Raw genomic sequence first — 24,388 nt, 5'->3', positions numbered from 1 at the left:
TATATCCGTCAGTCACGCTGCAGCGAACCAAGTTCTTCGGCCCGTACTACTCCCGTTTGGCTGTAGGGGGTGGGGTTTAGGCTGCAAGGGTTTTCATTGGTCTGGAACTGCCCCGCTTGCGGCCCGAGCCCGCCCCCCGTTCGGTTGCCGTGGTTGCAGGCCAGGCCCGCCCGCTTGTCCTCTGACAGCGAGCCTTAGGGCGGAGGGAAGCGGGTCGGTCGGTCGCACAAGCACGAGGCTCCCGCGGCCAGGCCAGCACGGAGCCGTTGCCATGGCAGCCGCCGCCGGGGGCGCGGACGAAGAGTCGCGCTCTGGCCGCTCGAGCTCGGATGGCGAGTGCGCGGTGGCGCCAGAGCCGTTGACGGGCCCCGAGGGCCTCTTCTCCTTCGCCGACTTCGGGTCTGCGCTGGGCGGCGGCGCGGGGCTCCCGGGCCGAGCGGCCGGCGGGGCCCAGTCCCCGCTACGCTACCTTCACGTCCTGTGGCAGCAGGAGGCGGAGCCCCGCGATGAGCTGCTCTGTAAGATCCCCTCCGGACGGCTGAGGCGCGCCGCCAGGCCCCACCGCCGGCTCGGGCCCACGGGCAAGGAGGTGCACGGTGAGGAGCGCGGCGGGAGGCGGGGCTGGCCCTCGGCTGAGAATCGGGCCCTGATCTCCCCAGCCCGTTCAGGATGGTGTCCTCCGACGTCTGAGTTACGGACCTGGAGTGACCCCTGAGTCCACTTTCAGTACCAATAGTAGAATTATAGCTGCTAAGGACCATGAGTGTAAAAAAAGTAGTCTTCCCGCTCAGAACCAGTCCCAGTGGCTTTTCACATTTGGTAGTTCTTGAATAGAAACTTTTCCTGACTCCAGGTGTTTATTTGTAGATAATAAATGGGATACTGGAGAATATTATGATATCAGAGCCAAGTCCTACCAACTTACTTCTTTAAATGCACAGACCTGGATTGGACTTTTCTATCTCATTTAGGTCTTAGGCAAACTGTAGAACCTTTCAGCTTTAGTTTTCTCATCTGTAGAATGGGTATGGTATGCTTTACAGGGATGTTGCCAGAGTTATTAAGTAAGGTAAGGAATATATAGTTATTATTCTGCCTTTGTTGTGTGCCAAACACAGTTGGGTGGTTTCTGATCATTTCTGATCCTCGTCATAACTCACTGAGATCCAGATACTGTTCCCATTTTACTGAAGGTGAAACTGAGGTTCAGAGCAGTTGTCTTGCTCCAAGTCACATAGCTAGAAATTGGCTATGCTGGTATTAGAACTCCTGCTCTGGTACTTCCACCATATTGTCTTTTACATTTTATGGGTGCCATGGAAACCCTGAAAGTTTTAAGAATGGGGACTTTTAGGGGCCCTTTAATACCTACTTGTATCTTAGTGGTGTTATGAAGATTAAATGAAAATTTGAAAGTGCTATATGAATGTAAGGAATCGTTATATACATGAATTGCAATTTTTGTCCATTTCTCTGCTGATAAAGGCATTGCTTTCTATTAGCCTCTAATATACAGGTAGTGTCATTGTGGAGAAAAAAGTTTCTTCATAGGAATCATCAAATTTAAGTAAGTCATTTGGGAGCGGTCTGTTTTGAAAGAGGATATAAGATTATCTGTGTAACCAGCTCACAGGGCGCTTCCGTGTAAATCACCTCATTTGGTCTTTGCAACAACTCGGGCCTGTCAGGAAAGAGCTCAACCTTGTTTTGCAGGTGATAGACCTGAGGCCCAGGGGGTTAACTAACTTGTTCACGGTCACCCAGCTCCGACAAGTGGCAGAGCCAAGATCTGGCTCCAAAGGCCTTGGAGGATTTGCTACAAAATGTGGCTTTTGCACTAGCTGTGTCACCTTTCAGGTTTCTCCTGGTTCCCGGGGTAGTGTCACTTGTATCCTGGCCCCTTTCTTTCTCTTTAGATGCCGTTGTGGCTGAGTGGTGGGTAGCTAGGAAGCCATCACTTTTTGCTTCATCATGGCCATTGCTGGTTTGTTTGTTTGTTTTAACTGGCACTCTTATTGTCTTCACAGCTCTGAAGAGGCTGAGGGACTCAGCCAATGCCAACGATGTGGAAACAGGTGAGTGTGCAGAGTGAGTCCAGCTCCCCGGTCTGGTCGGGGAAGGAAAAATCCAGGTAACCAACATCTGGGAAGACAGTGCTTGAATTCTGCTGGCTCACCCCTAGGACCAGGCTCGCTGTACTTATTGTATAACTGCAGTCATCTTGCAGATGACAAGTCTGGCTCAGATGCTCACTCTTCCCATGCTTCCCTGTCACCCTGTACTTCCTGATGTCATAGCGTTTATCACCCTGTGGGCTCCATGGTGGTGGGGACCATGTCTGCTTTTGTATCCCTGGCACCCAGCCGCAGAGTAGGAGCTTTTTGGAACTTGTGGTTAATGGGAATGAACAGTCAATTTGAAGTGCCAGGAGAGCCACCACCTTCAACTGCTCCCTGAGGCCTTGTGGTAGTTGGGTCAGTGGTTCTCAAACTTTAGTTGACAGAACATCTGAAAGGCATGGGAGAGGCTCCTAGCAGGACACCACTTTGTTTTTTGTTGTTGCTCTTCACCATTTGCTAGCTGACAGGGCAGTAGCAGCATCAAAGCTACAAGACAAGCTATAGGAAAAAAATTTTAATTGTATCCACTGACAGTTCTTTCTGTGAATCAGGGAAAAGTGGTATATGGGTTTTCTTTGGCCGCTGTAACAAATTACCACAAAGATAATGTAAAACAACACAAGTTTATCATCAGACAGTTCTATAGGTCGGAAGTCTAACACAGGTCTCACCAGGCTGAAATCAAAGTGTCTGCAGGGCTGTATTTCTTTCTGGAGGCTCAAGGGAGATCTGTTTCCCCGCCTTTTCCACCTTCTGAGGCCGCCCGCATTCCTTGGCTCGTGGTTTTCTACCTTCATCTTCAAAGTCAGCCGAGGGATAAGAGCCTGTTCATAGCAGGCGTGGAGAGGTCGTTCCCCTCAGGGAGCTGGGCGTTAAAACACAGGCCTAGAGTGGGTCCCTTATCCCTGGCAGAGCGTAGTGAGCAGGCCTGGAAACTGGAGGGGTTTCCAGCGCTCTCCACTTTTATCTCTTTTCCATGAACTTTAATATTGTAGAATATTTGGGTAGCAACCTATATAGCTTTTCAAGGAAAGATGATGTGTTCTCTTTTTAATATCTTGAGTGTGTGGCCAGAGAATATTTTAATTATACTTCCGTTTCACAGAAAGTCTAGTTTATCTTTTTTTTTAAATGGGTTTATTTTCTTTTATTTTCTTTCTCACATTTATTTACTTAAAGATTTATTAATTAGTGTTGTTTTTTTTTTTTTTGGCCGCGTTAGGTCTTAGTTGAGGCATGCGGGATCTTTTGTTGCGACGCATGGGCTTCTCTCTAGTTGTAACGTGTGGGTTTTCTCTTCTCTAGTCGTGGCATGCAAGCTCCAGGGCACGTGGGCTCTGTAGTTGTGGCGCACGGGTTCCAGAGCACATGGACTCTGTAGGTTACGGCACGTGGGCTCTGTAGGTTGCGGCCTGCAGGCTCTCTAGTTGAGGCGCGTGAGCTCAGTAGTTGTGGCGCTCGGGTTAGTTGCCCTGTGGCATGTGGGATCTTAGTTCCCTGACCAGGGATCGAACCCACGTACCCTGCATCGGAAGGCAGATTCTTAACTACTGGACCACCAGGGAAGTCCCTCTCTCTTTTTTAAATTGAAGTATAGTTGATGTACAATATTATATAAGTTACAAGTGTACAGTATAGAGATTCACAATTTTTACAGGTTATACTCCATTTATAGTTATTATACTGGCTATATTCTAGTTTATCTTTTTTTTTTTAATTTATTTTTGGCTGCGTTGGGTCTTTGTTGCTGTGCACGGGCTTTCTCTAGCTGTGGTGAGCAGGGGCTACTCTTCGTTGTGGTGCGAGGGCTTCTCATTGTGGTGGCTTCTCTTTGTTGTGGAGCACGGGCCCTAGGCATGTGGGCTTCAGTAGTTGTGGCACGTGGGCTCAGTAGTTGTGGCTCGTGGGCTCTGGAGCGTAGTCTCACTAGTTGTGGCACACGGGCTTAGTTGCTCTGCAGCATGTGGGATCTTCCTGGTCCAGGGCTTGAACCCGTGTCCCCTGCATTGGCAGGCGGATTCTTAGCCTTTGCGCCACCAGGGAAGTTCCACATCTAGTTTATCCTGAATCAGGTGTCCACATGGTGGTTTTATTATTTTGGTGGAAATGCTGTGATTTTCCATTCAGAGTCTGTGACACACCCATCTTCAAATCTAAGTGGCTCTTAGATTTTCCAGGCTCTTGCAGGACTCTGACAGCGAAAGTGGCTGTAGATTGGCCTCTTCATTCCTTTTCCTGTATGGTTAGCATTTTGTTTAATCTTTCTCTGCATGTTTGTTGGTTTTTTTGGTATAGGTTAGCAATTACAGTGGATGTAAAATTTATACCCTGCTATCGTTAAATCGTAAGTGCCTTTCTGTGATTTCGTAATCATTTAAAAGATTTTAAATGTGAAAATAATATGTGCATTTAAAATGTTTTGAAAATTAGAAAAATCTTCATGAAAAACATCCTTAATGTCAGCAAAGGAATCTCTGTTAATATTTTGGTGAATATCCTTCCTGTCCTTTTTCCTATGCAGAGGAAGTTTCTTGAAGGGCTTGCAAACTGTGCTGTATACACAATTCTGTAGCCCGCATAATGTTTTGTGTATCATAAACATTTTTCATAGTCTTCATAACCATTTGTTTTTTCAAAACGGAAGCGTTATTCTTTCCTATTTATAGAATGAATATGTAGCTGTACAATTTTTTTGAAGCTTATAAAGTAAAAAGTAGAAATCACCTTGCAATTCCATGCCTCAGTTATAACCACAATTTGTAGTGGATGCACATGATGCCTTCAGAGGGACAAAGCAAGAGTTATTTAGTCAGTCACATGTTTGCACGCTGGTTTTTCATTTTTAAGATGATTTCCCAGGAATGGGGTTGTTACATCAAAGGATACGCCCATCTTGATGGCTTCTGATAGATGTTGCTAAAGTGCTTTCCATAAAGACTGTAGCTGCACAAATCACAAAACTGGAACTGACTGTTTTAGCTTTGCTCTAATCTCTTGGATACTGGCTCTCGTTTGGTGATGAACACAGAGGTGACTGGAAGCGTCTCCTTCTCCTCCACTCTCATAACCCTTTCCCACCACCTTCATTCGTTCATTTATTCAGTCAGTCAGCAACATTCATGGAGCAGGGCAAGTCATATCTTGGTCCAAGATATTAAGAAACAAAACAAAAAACCTACAGAATAGTTGGAGAAGAAGAGTATAAAGCAACACCACTTCTAAAAAAAAAAACCTGAGGAAACTGAAGTCCTGTATTTAGTTGGAGAGGTGTAAGTTCTCGAGCCAGAGAAACCTGGGTTCCTATCCCAGCTTGGCCTCCTGTTGGCTTGGGCTGGAGTCTGTCTCCTGATCTGTACCGTGGATGTGATACTGTGCTGAGTGGTTGAGGGGTTTGGCAGTCAGGTACCTGACGCCTGGCTGGTGCTCCGTCTACAGTCGTAGTTACTGTAAAAGAGCACAGCATATGAATATGAGAGTAGCAGGATGAACAGGGCACTATGGGGATGCAGGAGAGGGGGCAGCTCGCTCAGCTTGAGGAGATGAGAGATTCACGAAGCAGGAGATGCCTGGATTTCATTTGGAAGGGCTCAAGTCCTTGAGAGCTTTGCCGGGGGCTTACTAGAGCCTTCTGTTTCTTGCTCTGAATGATGTTTGGCGGTAAGTTCTGCCTTTCAGTTGACGTGGACGCATAATACACGATGCCTCACACTTTATAATGGCTCTGTACTTTTCAAGGAAGGAATTTCTCATCCATTATTCTCATTACAGCAACTCTGGAGGTTAGCAGGGCAGAGATTCCTCCCATTCGCTGGTGAATGGGGGCCTAAATCTAGGCCTTCCCACTGCCCCGTGCTGTTGGCAATGAACTCCTTTCCCTTTTGCTTAGTTTAGCCTGGGGCTTGGTCTGTGTGGCAGAGCCTGTGCTCCGTCCACTCTAAAGGGCTGCCTCCTGGGAGCAAAGAAAGAATCAGCCCACAGCTCGCTCGGCTGTGTCCAGCTGGAATGGATGTGCAGCCAGATGCAGGGAGAGGGGCGGGGCCAGAGTCTACGCCGGGGATTTCCACGGCTCCCAAATTTCTGACCCTGAGGGCCGAGATTCTTCCATGATGTTTTATCCCTAGACACGTAGTTTGAGCACCCAGAATACGGGCCCTCAGTTGTGCCCTCAGGAGAACAAGTCCCTTGTCATGGCAGTCCCCGTGGGGCCAGCATCTAGGAGGGACTAGCTCTCCCAAACATTGTCAATGCCTTGCCTGGAAGGGCCCCTGAGCATCCCCATCTATCCCCTGGGGCTGCAGCCTGGCTAACACTGCCACTCTCTCCACTTGCTCCCTCTGTCTTCGTGGTGTCAGTGCAGCAGCTGCTGGAAGATGGCGCGGATCCCTGTGCAGCTGACGACAAGGGCCGCACAGCCCTACACTTTGCCTCCTGCAACGGCAATGACCAGATTGGTGAGTCCTGGGGAGGGGGAGGGGGAGGGAGGGAGGCTGGGCGAGTAGCATCACTTCAGAGGGGCTGGGGGAGGATCTGCTGTCTGCTCAGCCGGGTGCTGGATATAAGGAAGACCCAGCCCCTCTCACTCCTTTAGCCTGTGGAACTGGCACTGCCAGACCGGGCCAGGGGTCCACCAGCGGAAAGAATATGATTGCCTCTGAGGTCGGACCAGTCCTTCAAGACGTTCAGGCAACATTTACTCAGTGCTAAGGGCAGCAGCGGGACAGCCCCCCCTTTTTTATAAGGTTTTTTTGGACGTGGTATAACTTATAAACAGTGAGCTTTCTGTGTGTATACACTGCTGTAACCGCCTCCTGGATCAAAATATAGAATATTTTCAGTGCCCAGCAGCCTGCCTCATGCCCCTTCCAGTCCTTACCCCTGCGTGGACCTTGATCACCATAGATTAGTTTTGCCTGTTTTTCAATTTCACATAAATGGAAGCACAGAATATGCACTCTTTTGTATCTTGAATTCTTTCACTCAAGATTATATCCTTGAGGGACTTCCCTGGTGGTCCAGTGGTTAAGTCTCTGCACTTCCAGTGCATGGGGGAGGGTTCTATCCCTAGTCGGGGAACTAGGATCCCACATGCTGCGCGGCCAAAAGAACAAGAGAAGGAATTATATTCTTGAGACTCATCCCTGAAGGTTGTGAGTAATGGTAATTCTTTGCTCTCATTGTTGGCTGGTGTTTCATCGCGTGATGGACCACGGTTCACCCGTTCTACTATTGATGGGCATTTGTGTTTTTTCCAGGTCTGGACTATTAGGAGGAGCAAAGCTGCTAGGAACATTTTTGTACATGTGACCTGATGGATATAAGCACTTATCTGTGTTAGAATTGTTGGGTCACTGGGGTACACACATGTTTAGCTAGTGTGTACTACCGAACTTTTCCCAAAGATGGTTCTACCCCTATACACTCCCACCAGCACTGTGAGAGAGTTCCACATTTTCCCACATCCTTGGCAATGCTTGGTATTATCTCTTTTAAATTTTAGCCCTTCTAGTATAGTGGTATCTCCTTGTGGTTTAACTTGCTTTTCTCTGATGGTCAGTAATGTTGAGCACATCTTCAGGTATTTATTGGCCATTTTTGTATCCTCTTTTGTGGAGTATCTGTTCAAGTCTCCTGTCCATTTTTTTTAACAAGTTGCCTATCTTTTTCTTATTGATTTATAGAAATTCTTCATATATTCTGGACATAAATCATTTATTAAATATAAATGACTTTTTCTCAGCTTGCCTGTTTGTTCTCTGAATGTTCTCATTTGATGAACACAAGTTCTTAATTTTAATTTTATTTATTTTTATTTATTTATTTATATTTGGCTGCGTTGGGTCTTCGTTGCTGCACACGGGCTTTCTCTAGTTGTGGCGAGCGGGGGCTACTCTTTGTTGCGGTGCACAGGCTTTTCATTGCGGTGGTTTCTCTTGCTGTGGAACACAGGCTCTAGGAGCGCGGGCTTCAGTAGTAGTGGCTCGCAGGCTCAGTAGTTGTGGTGCACGGGCTTAGTTGCTCCACGGCATGTGGAATCTTTTGCACCAGGGATCGAACCTGTGTGCCCTGCATTGGCAGGCAGATTCTTATCCACTGCGCCACTAGGAAAGTCCCACAAGTTCTTAATTTTAATGATTCCAATTTATCAATCTTTTCTTTTTTATGGTTAGTATTTTTGTGACCTGTTTAGGAAATCTTTGCCTGTCCCAAGGTTATGAAGATATTCTCCTGTTCTCGTCTACAGGCCTGACTGTTATAGCTTTCACATTTAGGTCATGGTCCCTCCTGAATTAGTTTCTGTATATGTTGTGAGGCTCAGATTGGCCTCCTCATGTGAGTTAGTCTGCCTGCACATCCGTCTGGGTAATTGGTGAGCCCTGGTGATACCACGGCCCGCCCCTGATGTGGCGCAGAGACTCGTAAGGAGGGGGCGCCCAGCATCTTCTATTGGCCTGATTCCCACTATGGCGCTTGGCTGTGGAAGGAGCAGAAAATGCCCTGGAGAGCCTTCACGAGCGGCCACTGCCCTTGGAAGAACTTTCTTTAACCCCTAGAGTCTCAGTCCCGCAATACCTGCATAGGCCAGGGGGCCCTCCCAGAATCCTCAGTTCCTGGCCCTAGAGTCCTGCACATGAGCCTTAGGGGCGAATGAGCCGGTGAGTGAGTGGATGAAACAGCGTGGGGGACTGTGTGAGCCTTCAGTGTCCCCCACTTTGAGCGAGCCTCTTTAGCTAGGTCACGGGTGGGGTTAGGGTGCTGCTCATAGAAGCCCCCAACAGCTCCTCTTGGGTTTTCCTGTTTCCAGTGCAGCTGCTTCTGGACCATGGAGCCGACCCCAATCAGCGAGACGGGCTGGGGAACACACCACTGCACCTGGGTAAGTGCCTGGCAAGCTGCCGAGACACCCTTCTCTGCAGCACAGACAGGCTCCTCTGATGGAGAGCCTGGGGTCCTGCAGGCTCCCAGCAGGCTCTGCTCTCATCTGGGGGGGAGCCTGAGCCCCCAGGGCCACACTCCCCTCGGGCTGTGTCCCACGGCTGTCCCCATCCATCACTAGTTGGCTGTGCCCTGAGCAGAGCTGATTTTACAACCTGATCTGACTCAGCAGCAGCTCTGTTAGGGGAGGTTCCCGCCTTGCGGCTGACTCACACTGTGGCTCATGGTGAGGCAGGTCCCGTCTCCAAGCCTCAGTTTCCCCAGCTGTACAGGGAGGGAGTCGGATTTGATCACCGAGTCCCTCCCAGTTGCTGCCTTGGTGATGCCTTCTCAGGGGGCGTGACCTGGCATCGGGACCCTCAGAGACAGTCCTGCTCCTCTGGTGGGCACCCAGGCCAAGCCCCAGTGGTCCTGGACTCTCAGTCCCTGTTCTTCTCCCTCAGCGGCCTGCACCAACCACGTCCCTGTCATCACCACACTGCTGCGAGGAGGTAAGTGGTCTCCTCCCCTTCTCCCTCCTCTATCCCCCTCACCCCCAGCATGCTCACCTCTGCCTGCTCCCACAGGGGCCCGGGTAGATGCCCTGGACCGAGCGGGCCGCACGCCCCTGCACCTGGCCAAGTCGAAGCTCAACATCCTGCAGGAAGGCCACTCCCAGTGCTTGGAGGCCGTGCGGCTGGAGGTGAAGCAGGTGAGCGCCCCCCTCAGCTGAGCTGCGGCCCCGAGCAAACCCTGGGCAGGTGCTGCCCGAACCACAGACACGCCCGCCTTCGGCACCAGGGCTCCTGGGTGGCTTCACGCGGACCCCAGCTGGCACCTGTTCCACTGTGCCCCTCGGCAGCAGCGTCAGGCCGCTCTGTGCCTCCCAGCACACCCTCAGCCCACCCTCCGGTTTCAGATCATCCAGATGCTGAGGGAGTACCTGGAGCGCCTGGGGCGGCACGAGCAGCGGGAGCGGCTGGATGACCTCTGCACCCGCCTCCAGATGACAAGCACCAAAGAGCAGGTGAGCCGCAGCTGCAGGTCCAGACCCAGGCCCTGGCCGGAGCCTCAGGGCCAGCCCACCCCTGCTCTGACGCAGGAGAAAGGCGTGGCTGCAGGCCTGTCGCCCACTGAGGACCTCAGAGCCTCTGTCCACTTCCTTTGAAGCTTCCCGGGCCCTTCTCTCTGGGGCGGTCTGAGACCACCTGGCAGCAAGGATTCAGCCTCAGACAGCAGCTCCCTAGTCATGGTGAAGCCACCACATGCCCTGCGGGGAGAGACAGTGTCTGCCCTCCATGCCTGTGGTGCTGCTGGGGGGACCCGGGGGCACCCCATAACAGAGCCTCGGTTTCATCCCGCAGGTGGATGAAGTGACCGACCTGCTGGCCAGCTTCACCTCCCTCAGTTTGCAGATGCAGAACATGGAGAAGAGGTAGCAAGAGAGGCTCCCTGCCCTCCCGCTCCGCCGCTCTCCCCCGCCCCACTGCCCTCTCATTACAAAGGAAAGCCCAGTGCCTGGGACTTTGTCTGCCGAGGCCCTCGCCCCAGCTGCTGCGAGGCAGAGATGCTCCCTCAGTGACCTCAGCGCCACTCCCAGCCGCGGTCTCCATCGTCCGTGGAGGCCGGGACCACAGCCCACAGCGTCTTCCTTCGGCTCCCACGGCGCCGCAGCCACGCCTCCCTCAGCTCTGGCCGACGCGCTATCCTAGCAGGCCTCACTCGTCCCATGGCCTCCCTGGCACCCTCGGCAGGCCCCAGACCCTTCTCTGTGTCTCCAGCCGTGGGCTCGTTGTGGCCAGCAGGGTTTGGCTTAGGGCAGGCGCCCTCTGGCCTAGAGGGCTTCTGGGCTGGCCCCGCACCTCTCACCAGCACTTAGGTTTAGGCTTGTCACCGGACTTTCAAGGAGACATGGCAGTGAGTTTCTCTGGTTGGAAGGAGGGGGTTGGTGAAGCCTAGACCTTAGAAATACAAGGTTAGGAAGGGCCCGGCTGAACCCAAAGCAGGGAATCCCCAGCCTTTTTTCTCCCAATCATTGAAACACCAGGAGGGGGTCGCCATTCTGCAGCCTAGTTGTAGTAGGTGGAGGAGTGGCCCCCAGGATGGCCATGTACTAATCCCAGGAACCTGTGAACATTACCTTAAATGACAAAAGGGACTTTGCAGATGTTATTAAATTAAGGGTCTTTAGACAAGGTAACTGTCCTGGATTATCCAGGCGGGCCTGATAGAATCACACGGATCCTTATTAGAGGGAAGCAGGAGCTCAGAGAGGAAGCAGGAGATGTGGTGACAGAAGCAAGAAATCGGAGCAACTCGAGGAAGGGGTCACAAGCCAAGGAATGCAGGCGGCCTCCAGAAGCTGGAAAAGGCGAGGAAATGGATTCTCCCTTCAGAGCTTCCAGAAGGGACCGGCCTGCCGACACCTTGACTTTAGCCCAGAGAGATCTCAGATTCTGACTGCCAGAACCATAAGAGAATAAATTTGTGTTGTTTGAAGGCCCAAAAACTCATTGCAAAGAAGCCCCACCCCGCCACCCCCTGCCACTTCTGCCCCGACAGGAGCAGCCATTATTCCCCTTGGGGCTCGAACACGCCAAAGGCGGCGCCCCCTCCTGGAAGGGACCTGCCACAGCAGGAAGCCTGAAGGGAGGGCCTGCTGTGCCCAGCCCTCTCCCAGGAGCCACTCTACTGCAGAGTAAAGACAGACTGTTTCCAGATCGGCAGTCCCTGTCTGCTCTGGCTCTGCCCCACCTTCCCTCCCACCCAGTTGGCACCCTGGCTGCTTTTCAGAGGAGGGGAGCTTGTCTCCCAAATCCCAGCTCGATCAGACCTGAACTGAACTCATGGGACCCAGCTGTTCCCCAGACCCTAAGGAAAAAAAGGGTCTCTCTGTGGGGCTGAGGTACAGGCCCGGGGCTGCCTCCAGGACCCTGGGAGAGGGGAGGCTGCAAGCCCCACCAGGTGGCCAGGGTTGGGGACGGTACCCTCCCCAAGACTGGGGATAGAGGAGGGCAGAGGAAGCGGTAAAGTGTGTCCATGCAACACAAGCTGCTGCTGCCGTGAGCAGGGTGGCTGCGGGCTGGCCGTGTGCCAGAGGAAGGTGAGGAGCGACCTGTGAGTGGGACAGGCGGGTGGGCGGGGCGGCCTTTCTGCCTTCCTTCCTGCCCACGCGATTAACCCCCCCGCAGGTGAGCCTGCCCCCTCAGGCCCAGGGGGCACGCTAGAGCTTGCCCTCTGGGGGCTCTGCTGGGGCCTGTGCCTGGACACAGCCCCGCTTTGGCCCTGGCCCCAGGGGTGGGGCTGAGCAGGGAAGAGCCCGGGGCAGAGGAGAAGCAGGATGGGAGGGAAGGGACCTCAAACTCCGTGAGCTTGCTTCTCTGGGCCTCCCTCCAGCACACCTCCGGGGCTGATCACCCTAAAGAGCCTTGAGGCAAGGTTTCTCAACCTCGGGTCTAAGGGGTTCAATTAGTGGGCCATTAGAGAGGTATGAACCCCCTGAAACGATGCAAGATTTTGTGTGAAGAGTATGCATGTACCGATAAAAGGGTCTATAGCTTTTATTCTGAGCAGGGTCCACATTTAGAAGAGGTTAGGATCTCTTGCTGCAGAACTTTGGAGCAGATAGGTGAGAGGCCTGCCCAGGGCATCCTGGGGACTGCCTGGGCACTTCTGGGACCCGTTATCCCCTAGGGCAGCCTGCTTTCTATTGGCAGAGCTGAGGAGGTGGGGCGTGCTGAGACTTTGTGAAATTGCCCTGAGTTGACTGCGCATTTCTAAGATAACTAACCTGCCTCGGAGACTCACGGGCTAACCCCTAACAAGTCCTTGGCCTGGACCAAGCCATCCCCACCTGGCAAGTGGGGCGCCTCCCTGCAGCACCCTCCATCCCTGTGGTGCCCCGCCCACCCGCCCCTGGCCCTGTAGCCATGGAACTAGGAGGATGCCCACTGGGGCAAGCGAGGGGGCCATTGTGAGCCCCACCCTGGCCTACAGACAGTGAACAAAAGGCTTGACAGATGAAGGTGGCTTTGGGGCCAGCCATCAGACACTTGCCAGGTGGCCAGGCAGCTAGCCAATCTGCCTCGATCCTTTTGTGGCCAAGATTTTTCCTGCAATCCCAAATCTCTCTGAAGATCCAGCCAGTTAAAGTCAGCCTGACATTAGGGTGAGTCAGAAAACACACAAGTTGGCCCTGAGCAGACTGGGCTGAGCAGGGCAGGATGGAGAACTGGACACAGCAGGATGCAGAACTGCCCACACGGGAGTTAGCTCTGTTACTAGCTGCTCTGGGAGCTACCGAGTTGGTGGGGGGAGCAGGGAGGGGGCCAGGGGGTTGGGGGGGCAGTAAGAAGAAGTCCTGTTTGCTGATTTCCCCGGCTGGGTAGGGTCCTTTGCTTTATACCTCCCATTTCATTCACGTTGGAAATACCTATCAAGCACTTGCCATGTGCTGGGCAATGTTCCAGGTAGGAATACAACAGGGAACAAGAAAAGCAAACTAAAATCCCTGCCTTTGCCCATGGCAGACGGTGGTAATGCCTGGGGGATGTTCACCACTTCTCCCAACCATGCTGTCAGATAACAGGCCTTGCTGGTGCTTTGGACGGGTGAGAAAATGCAGGTTTGCCAGGGTGACCCAACCAGGCAGCTGGGCTGGACCCTGGACCCGCCCCCAAAGCTCGTGCTGTTTCCACCACGCCTGAAATTAGAGCTTTCTCAGAAGCAGAGTTTCCTAAAACTGAGGGCGACAACATTTGTTGAGCTCCTACTGTGTGCCAGCAGGCCCTTTACACAAGCCCTTTGATTTAGCGTTTGCAGCCAAAAGGGTAGCCAGTGCCCTTGCTCCCACGATTTTATAGATGCAGAAGGTTGAGGCTCAGGCAGAGAGTAACTCGCTTGAGGTCAGACAGCAGCGCAGGACCCAGCCCAGCCCAGGAATCTCTGCCAAGGTTCCCAAAGCGCCAATGTCCCCAGTGCTCCTGAGACACAGTAGAAACCGATGGACCTTCCTGAGTGAATGTCTCTGTCCCCGTGCAGGGAGGGGTGGGCCCTTTCCTCGCTGAGCACATGGCACAGTGTGCTCGGTGGACAAGGCCTGCACCTGGTCACCTGGAGGAGAGAGGGGACAGTATGAGGTGACGGGACTGAGCTGGGTCCGGAATGGTCTTTGCTGATCTTTGGTGGCTGCGCAAACTATTGCAGGCCTTCCGAGGTGGTGGGAGAGCTGGGAGCGGCATGAGCCAGGCCTGGCGGATGGACAGGCACAAGCTGGCTTTGGGGCCGGGAGATGGCCTGGAAAAATGCAGGGCCCGGGAGCGTGAGGGGCTGGCCAGAGAGAGGGGTGAGACCAGGCTGTGGAGATCCTGAGGTCTGAAGATGTGCCCTGGTGACAGCAGGTGAGGCAAGCTGTCACCTCCACCCTGGAGATGCAGCCTTACCCAGAGCAGGCACCATGGGCTCCGGGCAAAAGCCCCACCAGCTCCCCAGATCGCTTCAGACGCTGAGCCCAGGGCAGGGTTAGGAGGGCAGGAAGCTGGACTGACCGATGCCTGGACAATCCCAACCAAGTCCCTGGCTCCCCCCAGCAGTAGGGCCCGAAGTGAATTAGCCCAGACCCCCTGATGCCGGCTCTCAAGCTAACTCCGAGACCTTGGTGCCCACAAGGAGATATGATCAGTTCCCTTTACAGTTGAGGAAACAGGCTCAGGGAAGCAAAGGAGTCTTACCTGAAGCCCCAGACCAGGGGCCAGAGTGGTCCCTTGTCTCTGTGACTGGTCCACGCCAGCCTGGTGACTCTCCCGCTTTGAAGGTTGGGGAGGACGGCACGTGTTATAGAGGCACTTGGCCGTCAGCATGCCCAGTGGGGCGGAGACAGGTGAGTCGCGCCCTCCGAGTTGGATTGTGAGGGTTTGGTGGGGTTTTTTTGGCCACACCACGTGGCTCGCAGGATCTTAGTTCCCCGACCAGGGATCGAACCCGGGCCCCTGGCAGTGGATACTTGGAGTCCTAACCACTGGGCGGCCAGGGAATTCCCAGATTGTGAGGGTTTTTGATGGAGGCAAGGGTCCGCCCGGGAGAGCCCTTGAAACCTCGCATATAGCTGGCAGCACCAGGGAGCAGCCCGAGGCAGTGTGCTTAGAACGCAGCCTGGCTCAGATGGCTCAGTTCTACGGGTCCTGAGGAACAGAGAGGTCAGCTACGAAGTGCAGGAGCCAGGATTCAAACCCAACGATGTGGCTCACAGCCCGTGCACCACGTCACCTCTCTGAGTTGACCTGGCAGGTCCACCAGATGCCCAGTCCAGCACCCTCCCCAGCGCCACAGCCGTCCGAAGCACCCCCAGGAACTCCAGGCTGGCACCCCTGGCCCCTCAACCCCTCCTCACCCCCTTCCTCCTGCTTCAGTCTCACCCCTACACAGAGCCCAGGCCTCTAAGCAAGGTGGCACCGAGCAGACGCCTCAATAAATCAATCTTGTCCTCTTAAGCCAGAAACAGTTCCACCCCTGCACAGCGTGTCCCTCTGGCCTCATGCCGTCTTGGATCCAGCTGGCGACTCGCAGATGAGCCCTGCATCAGCGCTGAGGACTGATGTTCATTAATAGGAAACCTCGGGGTGGTTAATTGGTATTTATGTCCCCAGGTTCACAGCTCGAAGTTGATAGCTGGTGCCGTTCCCGTCGGCCCGAGGCAGGCAGAGGTGCTGGAGAACGTGGCTGTACCGGGGGCCGCAGCTCGCCCCCCTCCCCGGGGCTGAGTTTCACCCTGGGCCACGCTTGCTACACAGGGCGGATGGCTGTGGGTGGAGGTCACCTTTGCATGTTCAGGTTCCTCCCTCCCCTTCAAGAGACTCCTGCCTGCCCCTTCTCCTCCCTAAAGACCGTGGAACTGAAATCGGACCAACCTGATTTAGACCCCAGCTGTTTGAGGCTAGCTGTGTGATCTTGGGCAGGTTACTTAATCTCTCTGAGCCTCAGTTTCTCCATCTTCAAAACTCTGAGGCAGATGAGACACAACTTCCAGAGGCAAGTGCAAGGCCTGAGATACAGCAGGTGCCCAGTGCACCGCCGCCCCGTGGACACCCCCGCCGTGTCCCCAGGCCCCTGGTCGCAACGCGTTCCAACTGAGCTCAGCATCTCCCGTCCCAGACCTCTGCCCGCATCACCCCCACTGCCACCCCCAGGAGCCCAAGCCAGAGGCTGGGTGTCATCTGGGACACCGCTTAGCCCACGACAGTTAATCACCACTTAGTCCCGACAGCTGCACCTCGTATGGGTTTGTCCCGTCTGTCCACGTCTCCCCACCCGCTGCCGGAGCCTTGGATGTCTTCATCTCTCTGGATTCTCACACCAGCCTCCTAACTGGTCTCCCTGCCCCCAGTCTCATTCTGCTTTCCCTCCCCGGGAAAAGCCTGCCTTGCAGCCAGAAAGAGTTCCCTAAAGAGTACATCTGATCAGGTCACTCTTTTGCTTAAAACATTTTCGTGGCTCCCCATTGCCCTCAGGACAAGGTACAGTCTCAGTTTCAGACAGGATTTACAGAATCCTTTGCGGCTGCCCACCCCCCCACCTCTCCCACCTCACTTCCTGCTGGGGCTCCCGCGTACCCTGTCCCAGGCCCTCGGCTCCTCGTGCTGTGCCAGACTGCGGGTAGAGGACCCCAGGTGGCCTGTGTGTGTATTCTCCCATCCTCCTTTCCCCATCTGTCCTAACTCCCACTTCAGGACTTGGCTTGGGCGTCAGCTCCTCCAGGAAGTCTTCTCTGCCTCCCCAAGCTCGTTAGGGCCCTCCTCTGGGCTCCCACAATCCCCTGTGCTTCTGTCTTTCTTTCCTGCAGGAGAACTCTGTACTCAGTAGGTATTCAGACATGAATGTTGCAGGCCCATCCCTAAGAGGTCTGCACAAACAGGAGGGTGAGAGAGCTGCAGAATTCAAATCTCCCCCAACTAAGAGGAGCTCCTCCCTGGGACCTCCAGGCTTCCCTGAGCCCGGCCTGAGACCCTGCAGGAGGCTCAGGTCAGGTGGATTCTCCATGAGGCAGCAGCCAGGGTTCGCTCAGCCTCTACCCCAGCCCCCATTGCCTGCCTCCGGCCCTGCAGGACTCGGCTCTCTCCACCAAAGGATTACAACCATCTGCTGCTCTTCCAAGCATTTCATGAGCCCCCTGAAGCAGACCAAGGAACCTCAGGGGCCGATCCCAAGCCCAGCAGCAGGCCATCAATCTTCCTGCCAAAGCCACGGCAAAACTAATCTAGTCCTAGGCCCGGCCCTTGGTGGAAGCTTTCCTGGCCCAGGGTTCACAGAGCAGCCTCTGGATTGGGCTCCTTGCTGCCCACCTGGCACCTCCAACCCAGCCTGTACACAGCAACCCTAGGGCACCTACCCTCCTGAAAACCCTCAATGGCATCACTGCCTGCCTGAAGGATGAAGTTCCTGCCCCCAGCTAGCCTAGGAGACACACGTGATCTCACTGCACCCACCCTCCCGGGCTCCCCAGGCCCCACCCCGCCCTGCCTCAGCTGCGCAAGCCCGCTCACTGCTCCCACCTGTGCTGCCTTGGCACAGGCTCTTGCTCCGCCTGGCAGGCCCTTCCCACCTCTTCCCAGGAAGATGCACATTAAATGTCGTCTCCTCTGGGACTCCTGCTTCGATCGCCCAGGAAGGCAGGAGTTTCCTCCTCTGGGCCCTTTCAAGCTGTGTGTACTTTTCCCTTATGGCCCCATAACACAGTGCTATCCTTTCTTCTTTTGGTATTTGGCTCTCCAGCTAGACCGAGAGCTCCCAGAAGGCAGAGACCAGGCCAAATTCACGCTGTCTCTGGCTTCCTCTCAGGGGTAGCTTAGGGCAGGCGCTCAAACGTTTCAGGGATAAAGGAAAGAAGAAAGGAGAGGGTCACGTCTTTCCTTCCCTGGCACCTCTGTCCTCATGTCTCAAATACCGGCCGTGTGCGTACCCTGGGCAGGCTGTACTGCCCTCCATTAGTCGGGGTGTGTGCCTACCCTGGGCAGGCTGTACTGCCCTCCATTAGTCGGGGTGTCTGGGCTTCTTTATCTGGTTCCAATGGGCCAGAGAGACCCCTTCAGAAGCAGGAGGCCTTGGGGTCCAGCCAAGGGCCTGGGCTGTATGAGTGTCCCTCTGCCAGGCCACTGTGTGTGGAGGGCTTCCACTGACCGACCCCTCCCCTGGGCCTGGGGTGTCACGCAGGTTCAGGCGCTGGATCTGCCACTCCCCGGCTGGGCGAGTGTCTCCTGCCCATCCTAGAGGTAGGCTGTTCCCAGTCGGTCACCTCCATGCGCACAGAGGTGACCCCAGCTGGGTGACTGGACCAGCCACAGCATAAGCCAACCCCAGGAGATTTTGTTCCCCACTTGTATTTTGCAGGCACTCACCACAGTTGTGTAGCAGACCTTGTCAGATGCTCTTAGATGTTCTTCCAATGCTGCCTGGGCTGCCCTGAGAGCCATCCCTCTCGCCCAGTTAGAATCCTGGCTCTGTCTCGAATTTGCCACTTGGCTTTGGTCAAGTACCTCATCTCCTTGAGCCTCGGTTTTCACTTCTGAAAACAGAGGTAATATGCCTTGCCTGCCGGGGTTGGTACTGGTACGAGGCACGGATGAGCCAGGCGAGGTGTGAGTGATGGCCTCAGGGAGACAGAGGCCACAACGGGGGCTGCAGAAGCGGCAGCATCACACCCCCTGCCCTCCAGGAAACACTCCCACTGCTGCAGCCTGAGTCAGCCGGGGACATCTTGGCAGAGACGTGGGAGAAAGAGCACAGGACCAGATGTCAGCCCCTGTGCTGCGCCCTTGCAGCAGTCGCTCCCCAGCTCCGTCTCAACCTCCCCCTGAGAAGGCCGACTGCCGTCCTGACCCCTGGGTCTGTGGCAGGTGGCAGGCAGTGATGAGGTCTCAGCAGCTGCCCACTGTCAGGGAGGGCCTTCCCAGGGTGCCCAGCAGCCGGGAGGTGCGCTGGAGACACGGAAGCCGAAGGTCTCAGGACTCAGCCGGAAGCTAATAAACGTTATTGGCTTACGGTGAGGGAGGAAGTGAGTGGCTCCGCAACCATTGAGACTGATCTATTGGTTAATTAGGAGGTTTCCACACCACAGGCTACCCCAGCTGTGTGCAGGGACAGGTAGGGAGGGGGCCACAGGGTAATCAGGGCTGCTGGAAGGCCAGCTGGGGCCCGAGTGTGGCTCAGCGCCTCCCCGTAGCCAGGAGCACCAAATGGCTGAAAGAATAATGCGAGGGGTTTGGGTCGGGCAGTGGACCTAGGACTTGACGGCCGGGGGAAGCCCTCAGCACTCGCTGTACCTGAACAGAGCTCTCCTAAGGAAGGGGGCTGGGCGCCCTCTCAGGTTTCTAGGGCATCCAGTTGAGCGCGGGGAGCTGCAGGTTTGGGGAGGAGGGCTGATGGAGGATCAGGAAAAAACAAGAAAAACCTTGGAAACCATGGGATCTGAGGAGAAAAAAAAAAGGGAAAAACCGTATTCGGTTCTACTGAGTAGAAAAAGTTAAACAGCAGTGGGTTTGAACCCAACCTCTGCCAAACACTAGCTATGCGACAAACCACTCAGCCTCTCTGATTCTTGCTGTCTACATCTATAAAGTGGAATTGATTGTATCTGCCTTGCAAAGCTGTTTTGATAATTAGATTGAGAAATGTAGCACCCCATACAGATGGGCCGGCGGATTGCCCTCCTTCCTGCCAGACTGATTATGGACAGCGTCTCGGGGCTGCCTAGCTAAGGGCCTGCACTTGGCTGCGCTGAACCATTTTCACCGCCCAGGGGTGTCCACTCAGTGGACTTAGTGTCTGTCCCCAGCTCAGCCACTCCTCCTCAGAGGGCTCCTGGCTTTGGCCCCATCCCCTGGGGGCGTCCTTTCCAGGGGGAAGGGAAATGACAGACAGACGTACACCCGTTAGAGTGGAGGCAGACAAGGTTTATTCCGGTCCTCGGGCAGGCAGGGACCGGCCAGCCTCTGTGCAGCGGGCCGGTTCCCGACCCGGCTCCCCGCCCCAGCCGCCGCCCGTCGGCAGCTGCCCGCGAGGCCTAGCGTCCCCGAGGCAGCCGGCAGGGCCTGGGGACGCCGGGCGGACGCGACGGAGGGCGCGGCGGGCGCCCGGGGGACGGCGGCGGCCGCAGGGCCACAGGCGGCGGAGGCGCGCGCGGAAGTGGCGCGAGGCGAGCGCGTAGACGAGTGGGTTGAGGCAGGAGTTGGCGTAGGCGAGGCAGTGCGAAGCCAGGCGGCAGGCGTAGGTGGCCGGGCTGAAGGCGAAGCGGCCGTACCAGAAGCAGAGGATGAGCGCGTGGTGCGGGCCCCAGCAGAGGGCGTAGAGCGCTGCCACCGCCAGCATGGCGCGCCCCGCGCGGCCCGTGGCTCTGCGCCGGGCCTCGGCCGCCGCCGCGCCCGCGGGACCCACGGCCGCCCATAGGAAGCGCAGCGTGCGTCCGTAGGCCAGGCTCACCACGGCCACGGGCAGCAGGTAGCCGGCGGCGAAGGTGGCCACGTCGAGGGCGCGGCGGCGCGCGTCCTCCCAGGCGGGCACGCAGAGCTCGAGCGCGCCGTAGCGCACGGTGCCGTAGTAGCTGAGGTAGGGCGCCGAGAAGAGCGCCGCCAGCAGCCAGACCAGACCCACGGCAGCGCGGGCGTTGCGCGGCGTGCGCAGGGCCCGCGAGCGCAGCGGGTGCCGTACGGCCAGGTACCTGCGGGCGGGCGCGGTGTCAGCGAGGCGGGCGGGCGGCCGCCTAGACGCCCGTGTCTGAACCTCGGGGGTGGGCGGGCATCGCGCGCCCGGCCTCGCATGGAGGTTGTGGGGATGAACGGAGTCAGCGCGCAAAGCGCTTAGAGCAGCGCCTGGCACCTAGCGGGGCTGGGTCAGAGGCTCAGAGAGAAGTGACCGGCCCGAGGTTGTCAGCTAGAGAGTGAGCCTGGGTTTGACCCCAAGTTTCAAGCCATGAAAGCCAGTCTGACCACAACCTGAGCCAGGTGTGGGCGGTAATAAAATATCTGATGAATTCATTGGTGTGTTCCTTTTGCCATTCATTTCACTCTTACAGAACATCATGTGCCAGGCCCTGAGCTAACACTTGGGACACAGAGATGTTCTCCGGAAGCTCCCAATGGAGTTGGGGGGAGGGCAGGATGATCCCCTCAAGCATGCCCTGCAGGTGCCCAGGGAGTGGTTGGTGGGGGCCAGGGAGCTGTTCCTTTTCCCCCTCCTATGTCCCTTTTTGGTCCCCCATTCTCTCCTTTCTAAGGCCAATGAGAATCTGTTCAGGTCTTCCCTCCCCAGCCCAGACCCGGCCAGGTCCCCGACCCAGCTCACCTGTCCACCGAGACAGCCGCCAGCGTGAAGCTGCTGGCGTACATGGTGAGGTAGATGAGCAGGTGCACAGCCTTACAAACGAGCGCCCCAAAAAGCCAGGCATCGAGCGTGTAGATGGCGGCCTGGAAAGGCACGCAGCACAGGATGAAGCAGAGATCGGCCACTGCCAGGTTGAGGATGAACAGATCCGTAGTGCTGCCCGGCTCCTGCCAGGCGCTCAGGCCGGGCTGCAGCAGCACTGCCAGCACCAGCCCATTGCCCACTGTGCCCAGCAGGAAGATAAGGGCAAAGACCACGGGCACTGCCACAGCCCCCATACTCCCTGGGCTGTCCAGCGAAACGTTCTGGGCATCAGCCATCTCCTCATCAGACAGGCACCTGAGGAAGAGAAGCTGGAGTCCTCAGGCAGGAGCCCCCAGCTCCGGTTACTCAACTCAGGGGACTAGTCCCCCACCCTGGGCCTGGTCACGTCCCATGGGCTGGAAGCTGGTGGGGGATGGGGGTGGGGGTGGGGACAGAGACAGAAGTTATCACTGGGACCCACTGTGCAAGCTCCTGACAGAGTCTCATTGGTGTCTAAGGTGGGTTTCTCAATTTCCTGGGGAACACCCCCATAGCCCAGGGCATGAAGGGCTGATTAGGTAGTTGACAGACAACTTCAACCGATGATGCAGGTAAAGACACAGGCAAAGTGGGGTGGGGGGAGGGGCAGCTCCAACCCCAGGCGCTGATTTTTCAATGGGGATCTGAAATACAGGGAAGGCTTTTTTTTTTTTTTTTTTTTTTTTTTTTAGCCACACAACGCGGTATGTGGGAGCGGTATGTGGGATTTTAGTTCCCCGACTAGGGATCGAACCCACGCCCCCCTGCATTGGAAGGGTGGAGTCTTAACCACTGGACCACCAGGGAAGTCCTAAGGAAGACTTTGGGACATAGGTCAAATTCAGCCAAACATGGGTGACGTCCCTGAGTCATTTGATAGTCCAGTTTAGTGAGAGCATGACAGTGGCACAGCTGGGAGAACCATATAAGTCACTGCCCCCTTTTTACACATGAGGAAATTGAGGCTCAGAGAGGGGACACGGGAGGCTAATACCACACTTTGAGTGGCAGATCTGAGACTGTTGCCACCCTGGTACCCTGACTCCAAGGCTGGAGCACTCATCTGAGAGCCTGTAACAGGTAGCGCTTCTGACAATCTATGCACGCGCGTGTGTGTGCGCACACGAGCATCTACGCAAGCTGTGCTCACTCTTTACCCCTGCCCCACCCATGGCCCATATCGACTGCTACCTGGGGGTCTCCCTACATGCTTGGACCTCTGGGGTGGCTGGACGTATTAAGGGCAAGGGAGCCAGGCAGGGAGGAGGAAGGAAAGGTGATATCTGTGTCTCCCACCCCAGCATGCAGCAGGTCCCCGCAAAGCCCAGGATGCGCAAACCTACCTCAACCCTGGGCACTGGGCTCCTGCTTGATCCTGGGCGAACCGGCCAGGCTGAAGCTGCCTCCTGGCTCAGTGGCCACCCCTTGGTGCCTACCTGCAGGTACAGGTCTGCCTCCCAAGGCTCCCTCCTCTCCTTGGCCTTCCTCTGCTGAGCTGGACTTGGGCACTCCTTCCGAAGAAGTAGCCACTTCCTCCTCATTCCCTGATTTCCCCCGGATGGCATGCTCTTCTGTCCGGCTCTCCTCTGCCTCTCTGCGTTGCTTCTGCCTCTTTCTGCAGCGAGTAACCCATTGATCTCGCTCTCTGAGATTCTCGCTTTGTAGTTAACTCCTCTGTGCCCAGGGCCCAGTCCATTCCTGGCCCTCTCACCTCCTGTGGTCCTGCTTCCCCATCGTCTCTGCTCCCTGCTCCAAGAAGGGCTCCAACCGAAGCTCAGAAAGGACCCCTAGTCTTTTGTGGTTTTTTTGGCCACGCTGTGTGGCATGTGGGATCTTAGTTCCCCGACCACCCCCTGCACTGGAAGTGCGGGGTCTTAATCACTGGACCATCAGGGAAGTCCCGGGACTCCTAGTCTTGAGTGGGGTGTTCTATGCTAGGAATCCAGGAGCCCCTTTGCTGCAGACTTCAGATAGAACTACTCTTCCTGGCCCCTGAGAATCCTGAGACCCATCAGTTTCCCTAAGATTGTTCTAGGGGTTCAGTCTGCCCGAAGCCTGCAGGGTTTACGTGCCTGTCCAAAGAGTCTGGCTTTAGCCTGAGGAGAATGGGGAACTAGAGGAGGTTCTAGAGCAGGGACAGGACCTGCCCATTTATTGTGTAATTAGTTTATTACGGCCTGGGGTTAAAAGGATGAATAGAAGGAGAGCAATTTAATGAGTGAGCCACTAGGAGCCTCTTGTCCAGGCAACAGCCGAAGAGGTTACTAGGTCTCGGTGAATGGCTGTATCATTCAGTCATGGGGTTCTGGTCTGGACCTCTTGGAGGAGTGGGCCACATGGCCACATGCTTCCAGAGGGTGAGAGGCCAGCACCCGGGGTGTGAGGTGCACTGGATTCAGCAACAAGGTGGTTGTTGAAAACTAGACAAGTGTAGTGGGGCCAGGATGCTGTCTGTAATGAATTAAGGGAGAGGAGAGCTGGTAGGCACTGTGTGGTGTCTTTCTAGAAGCTGGGAGGGTGGGGCGAATGTCAAGAAGTCTGTGAAAGGGGAGAGAAAACAGTCTGAGGGGATGCTGATGAAGACAGGACTTGTAACCAAGGCCTGAGGAGCCGGGAAGAGACTCTTCAGAACTGGCTTCCCACGGGCCCTGGGATTTTCACCAGTGCTCGGGCACCTCTGAAGCCTCATGTCACCCATCCCAGATGCAGCGCATCCCCCGATTTCTGGAAGCAGAGACTCACTGAATTGAAGATATTAGGGATCATACTAGATTCTCCAAACCTGAATTCAGAGCTATCAAAATTGAATTAAGGAATTAGAATCGTAGAATCGTGTGATCTCTGAAGAGCAGAATTGTAGGATCCAGACCTGGTGTGGTGGGATTTAAGAATTTAGGGGTCCACAACCACCCTGTATGAAAGTA

At 55.3% G+C, this 24,388-nt stretch overlaps 2 protein-coding genes across 5 annotated transcripts; one reads left to right on the top strand and one right to left on the bottom strand.

Moving 5' to 3' along the window:
* Positions 1–210: 210 nt before the first annotated feature.
* On the top strand, positions 211–11,531 carry ANKRD54 (ankyrin repeat domain 54). Of its 4 annotated transcripts, none has more exons than XM_082849603.1 (8): positions 211–596; positions 2,028–2,075; positions 6,473–6,571; positions 8,923–8,994; positions 9,497–9,544; positions 9,620–9,744; positions 9,952–10,059; positions 10,397–11,531. In XM_082849603.1, exons 1-8 carry the CDS (start codon positions 272–274, stop codon positions 10,469–10,471), a joined length of 900 nt encoding a protein of 299 aa, XP_082705729.1. In that variant the 5' UTR covers positions 211–271; the 3' UTR covers positions 10,472–11,531. The 4 variants fall into 4 exon arrangements, with proteins under 4 accessions (XP_082705729.1, XP_082705728.1, XP_082705730.1 ...); XM_082849604.1 differs by having other exon boundaries at positions 553–596; positions 6,478–6,571; XM_082849602.1 differs by having other exon boundaries at positions 9,497–9,744.
* An 8,445-nt stretch (positions 11,532–19,976) lies between these two features.
* GALR3 (galanin receptor 3) lies at positions 19,977–21,721 on the bottom strand (the record flags this gene model as incomplete). Its single annotated transcript, XM_082851218.1, has 2 exons — positions 19,977–20,739; positions 21,363–21,721. The coding sequence occupies 2 exons, from the start codon at positions 21,719–21,721 to the stop codon at positions 19,977–19,979; spliced, it is 1,122 nt and encodes a 373-aa protein (XP_082707344.1).
* Positions 21,722–24,388: the final 2,667 nt, after the last annotated feature.

This window comes from Leucopleurus acutus, assembly GCF_964270905.1.
Source record: "Leucopleurus acutus genome assembly, chromosome: 11".
NCBI lineage: Eukaryota > Metazoa > Chordata > Mammalia > Artiodactyla > Delphinidae > Leucopleurus > Leucopleurus acutus.
Note: the sequence above shows the minus strand (reverse complement) of the source record. Positions and strands in the feature narration are given on the sequence as shown.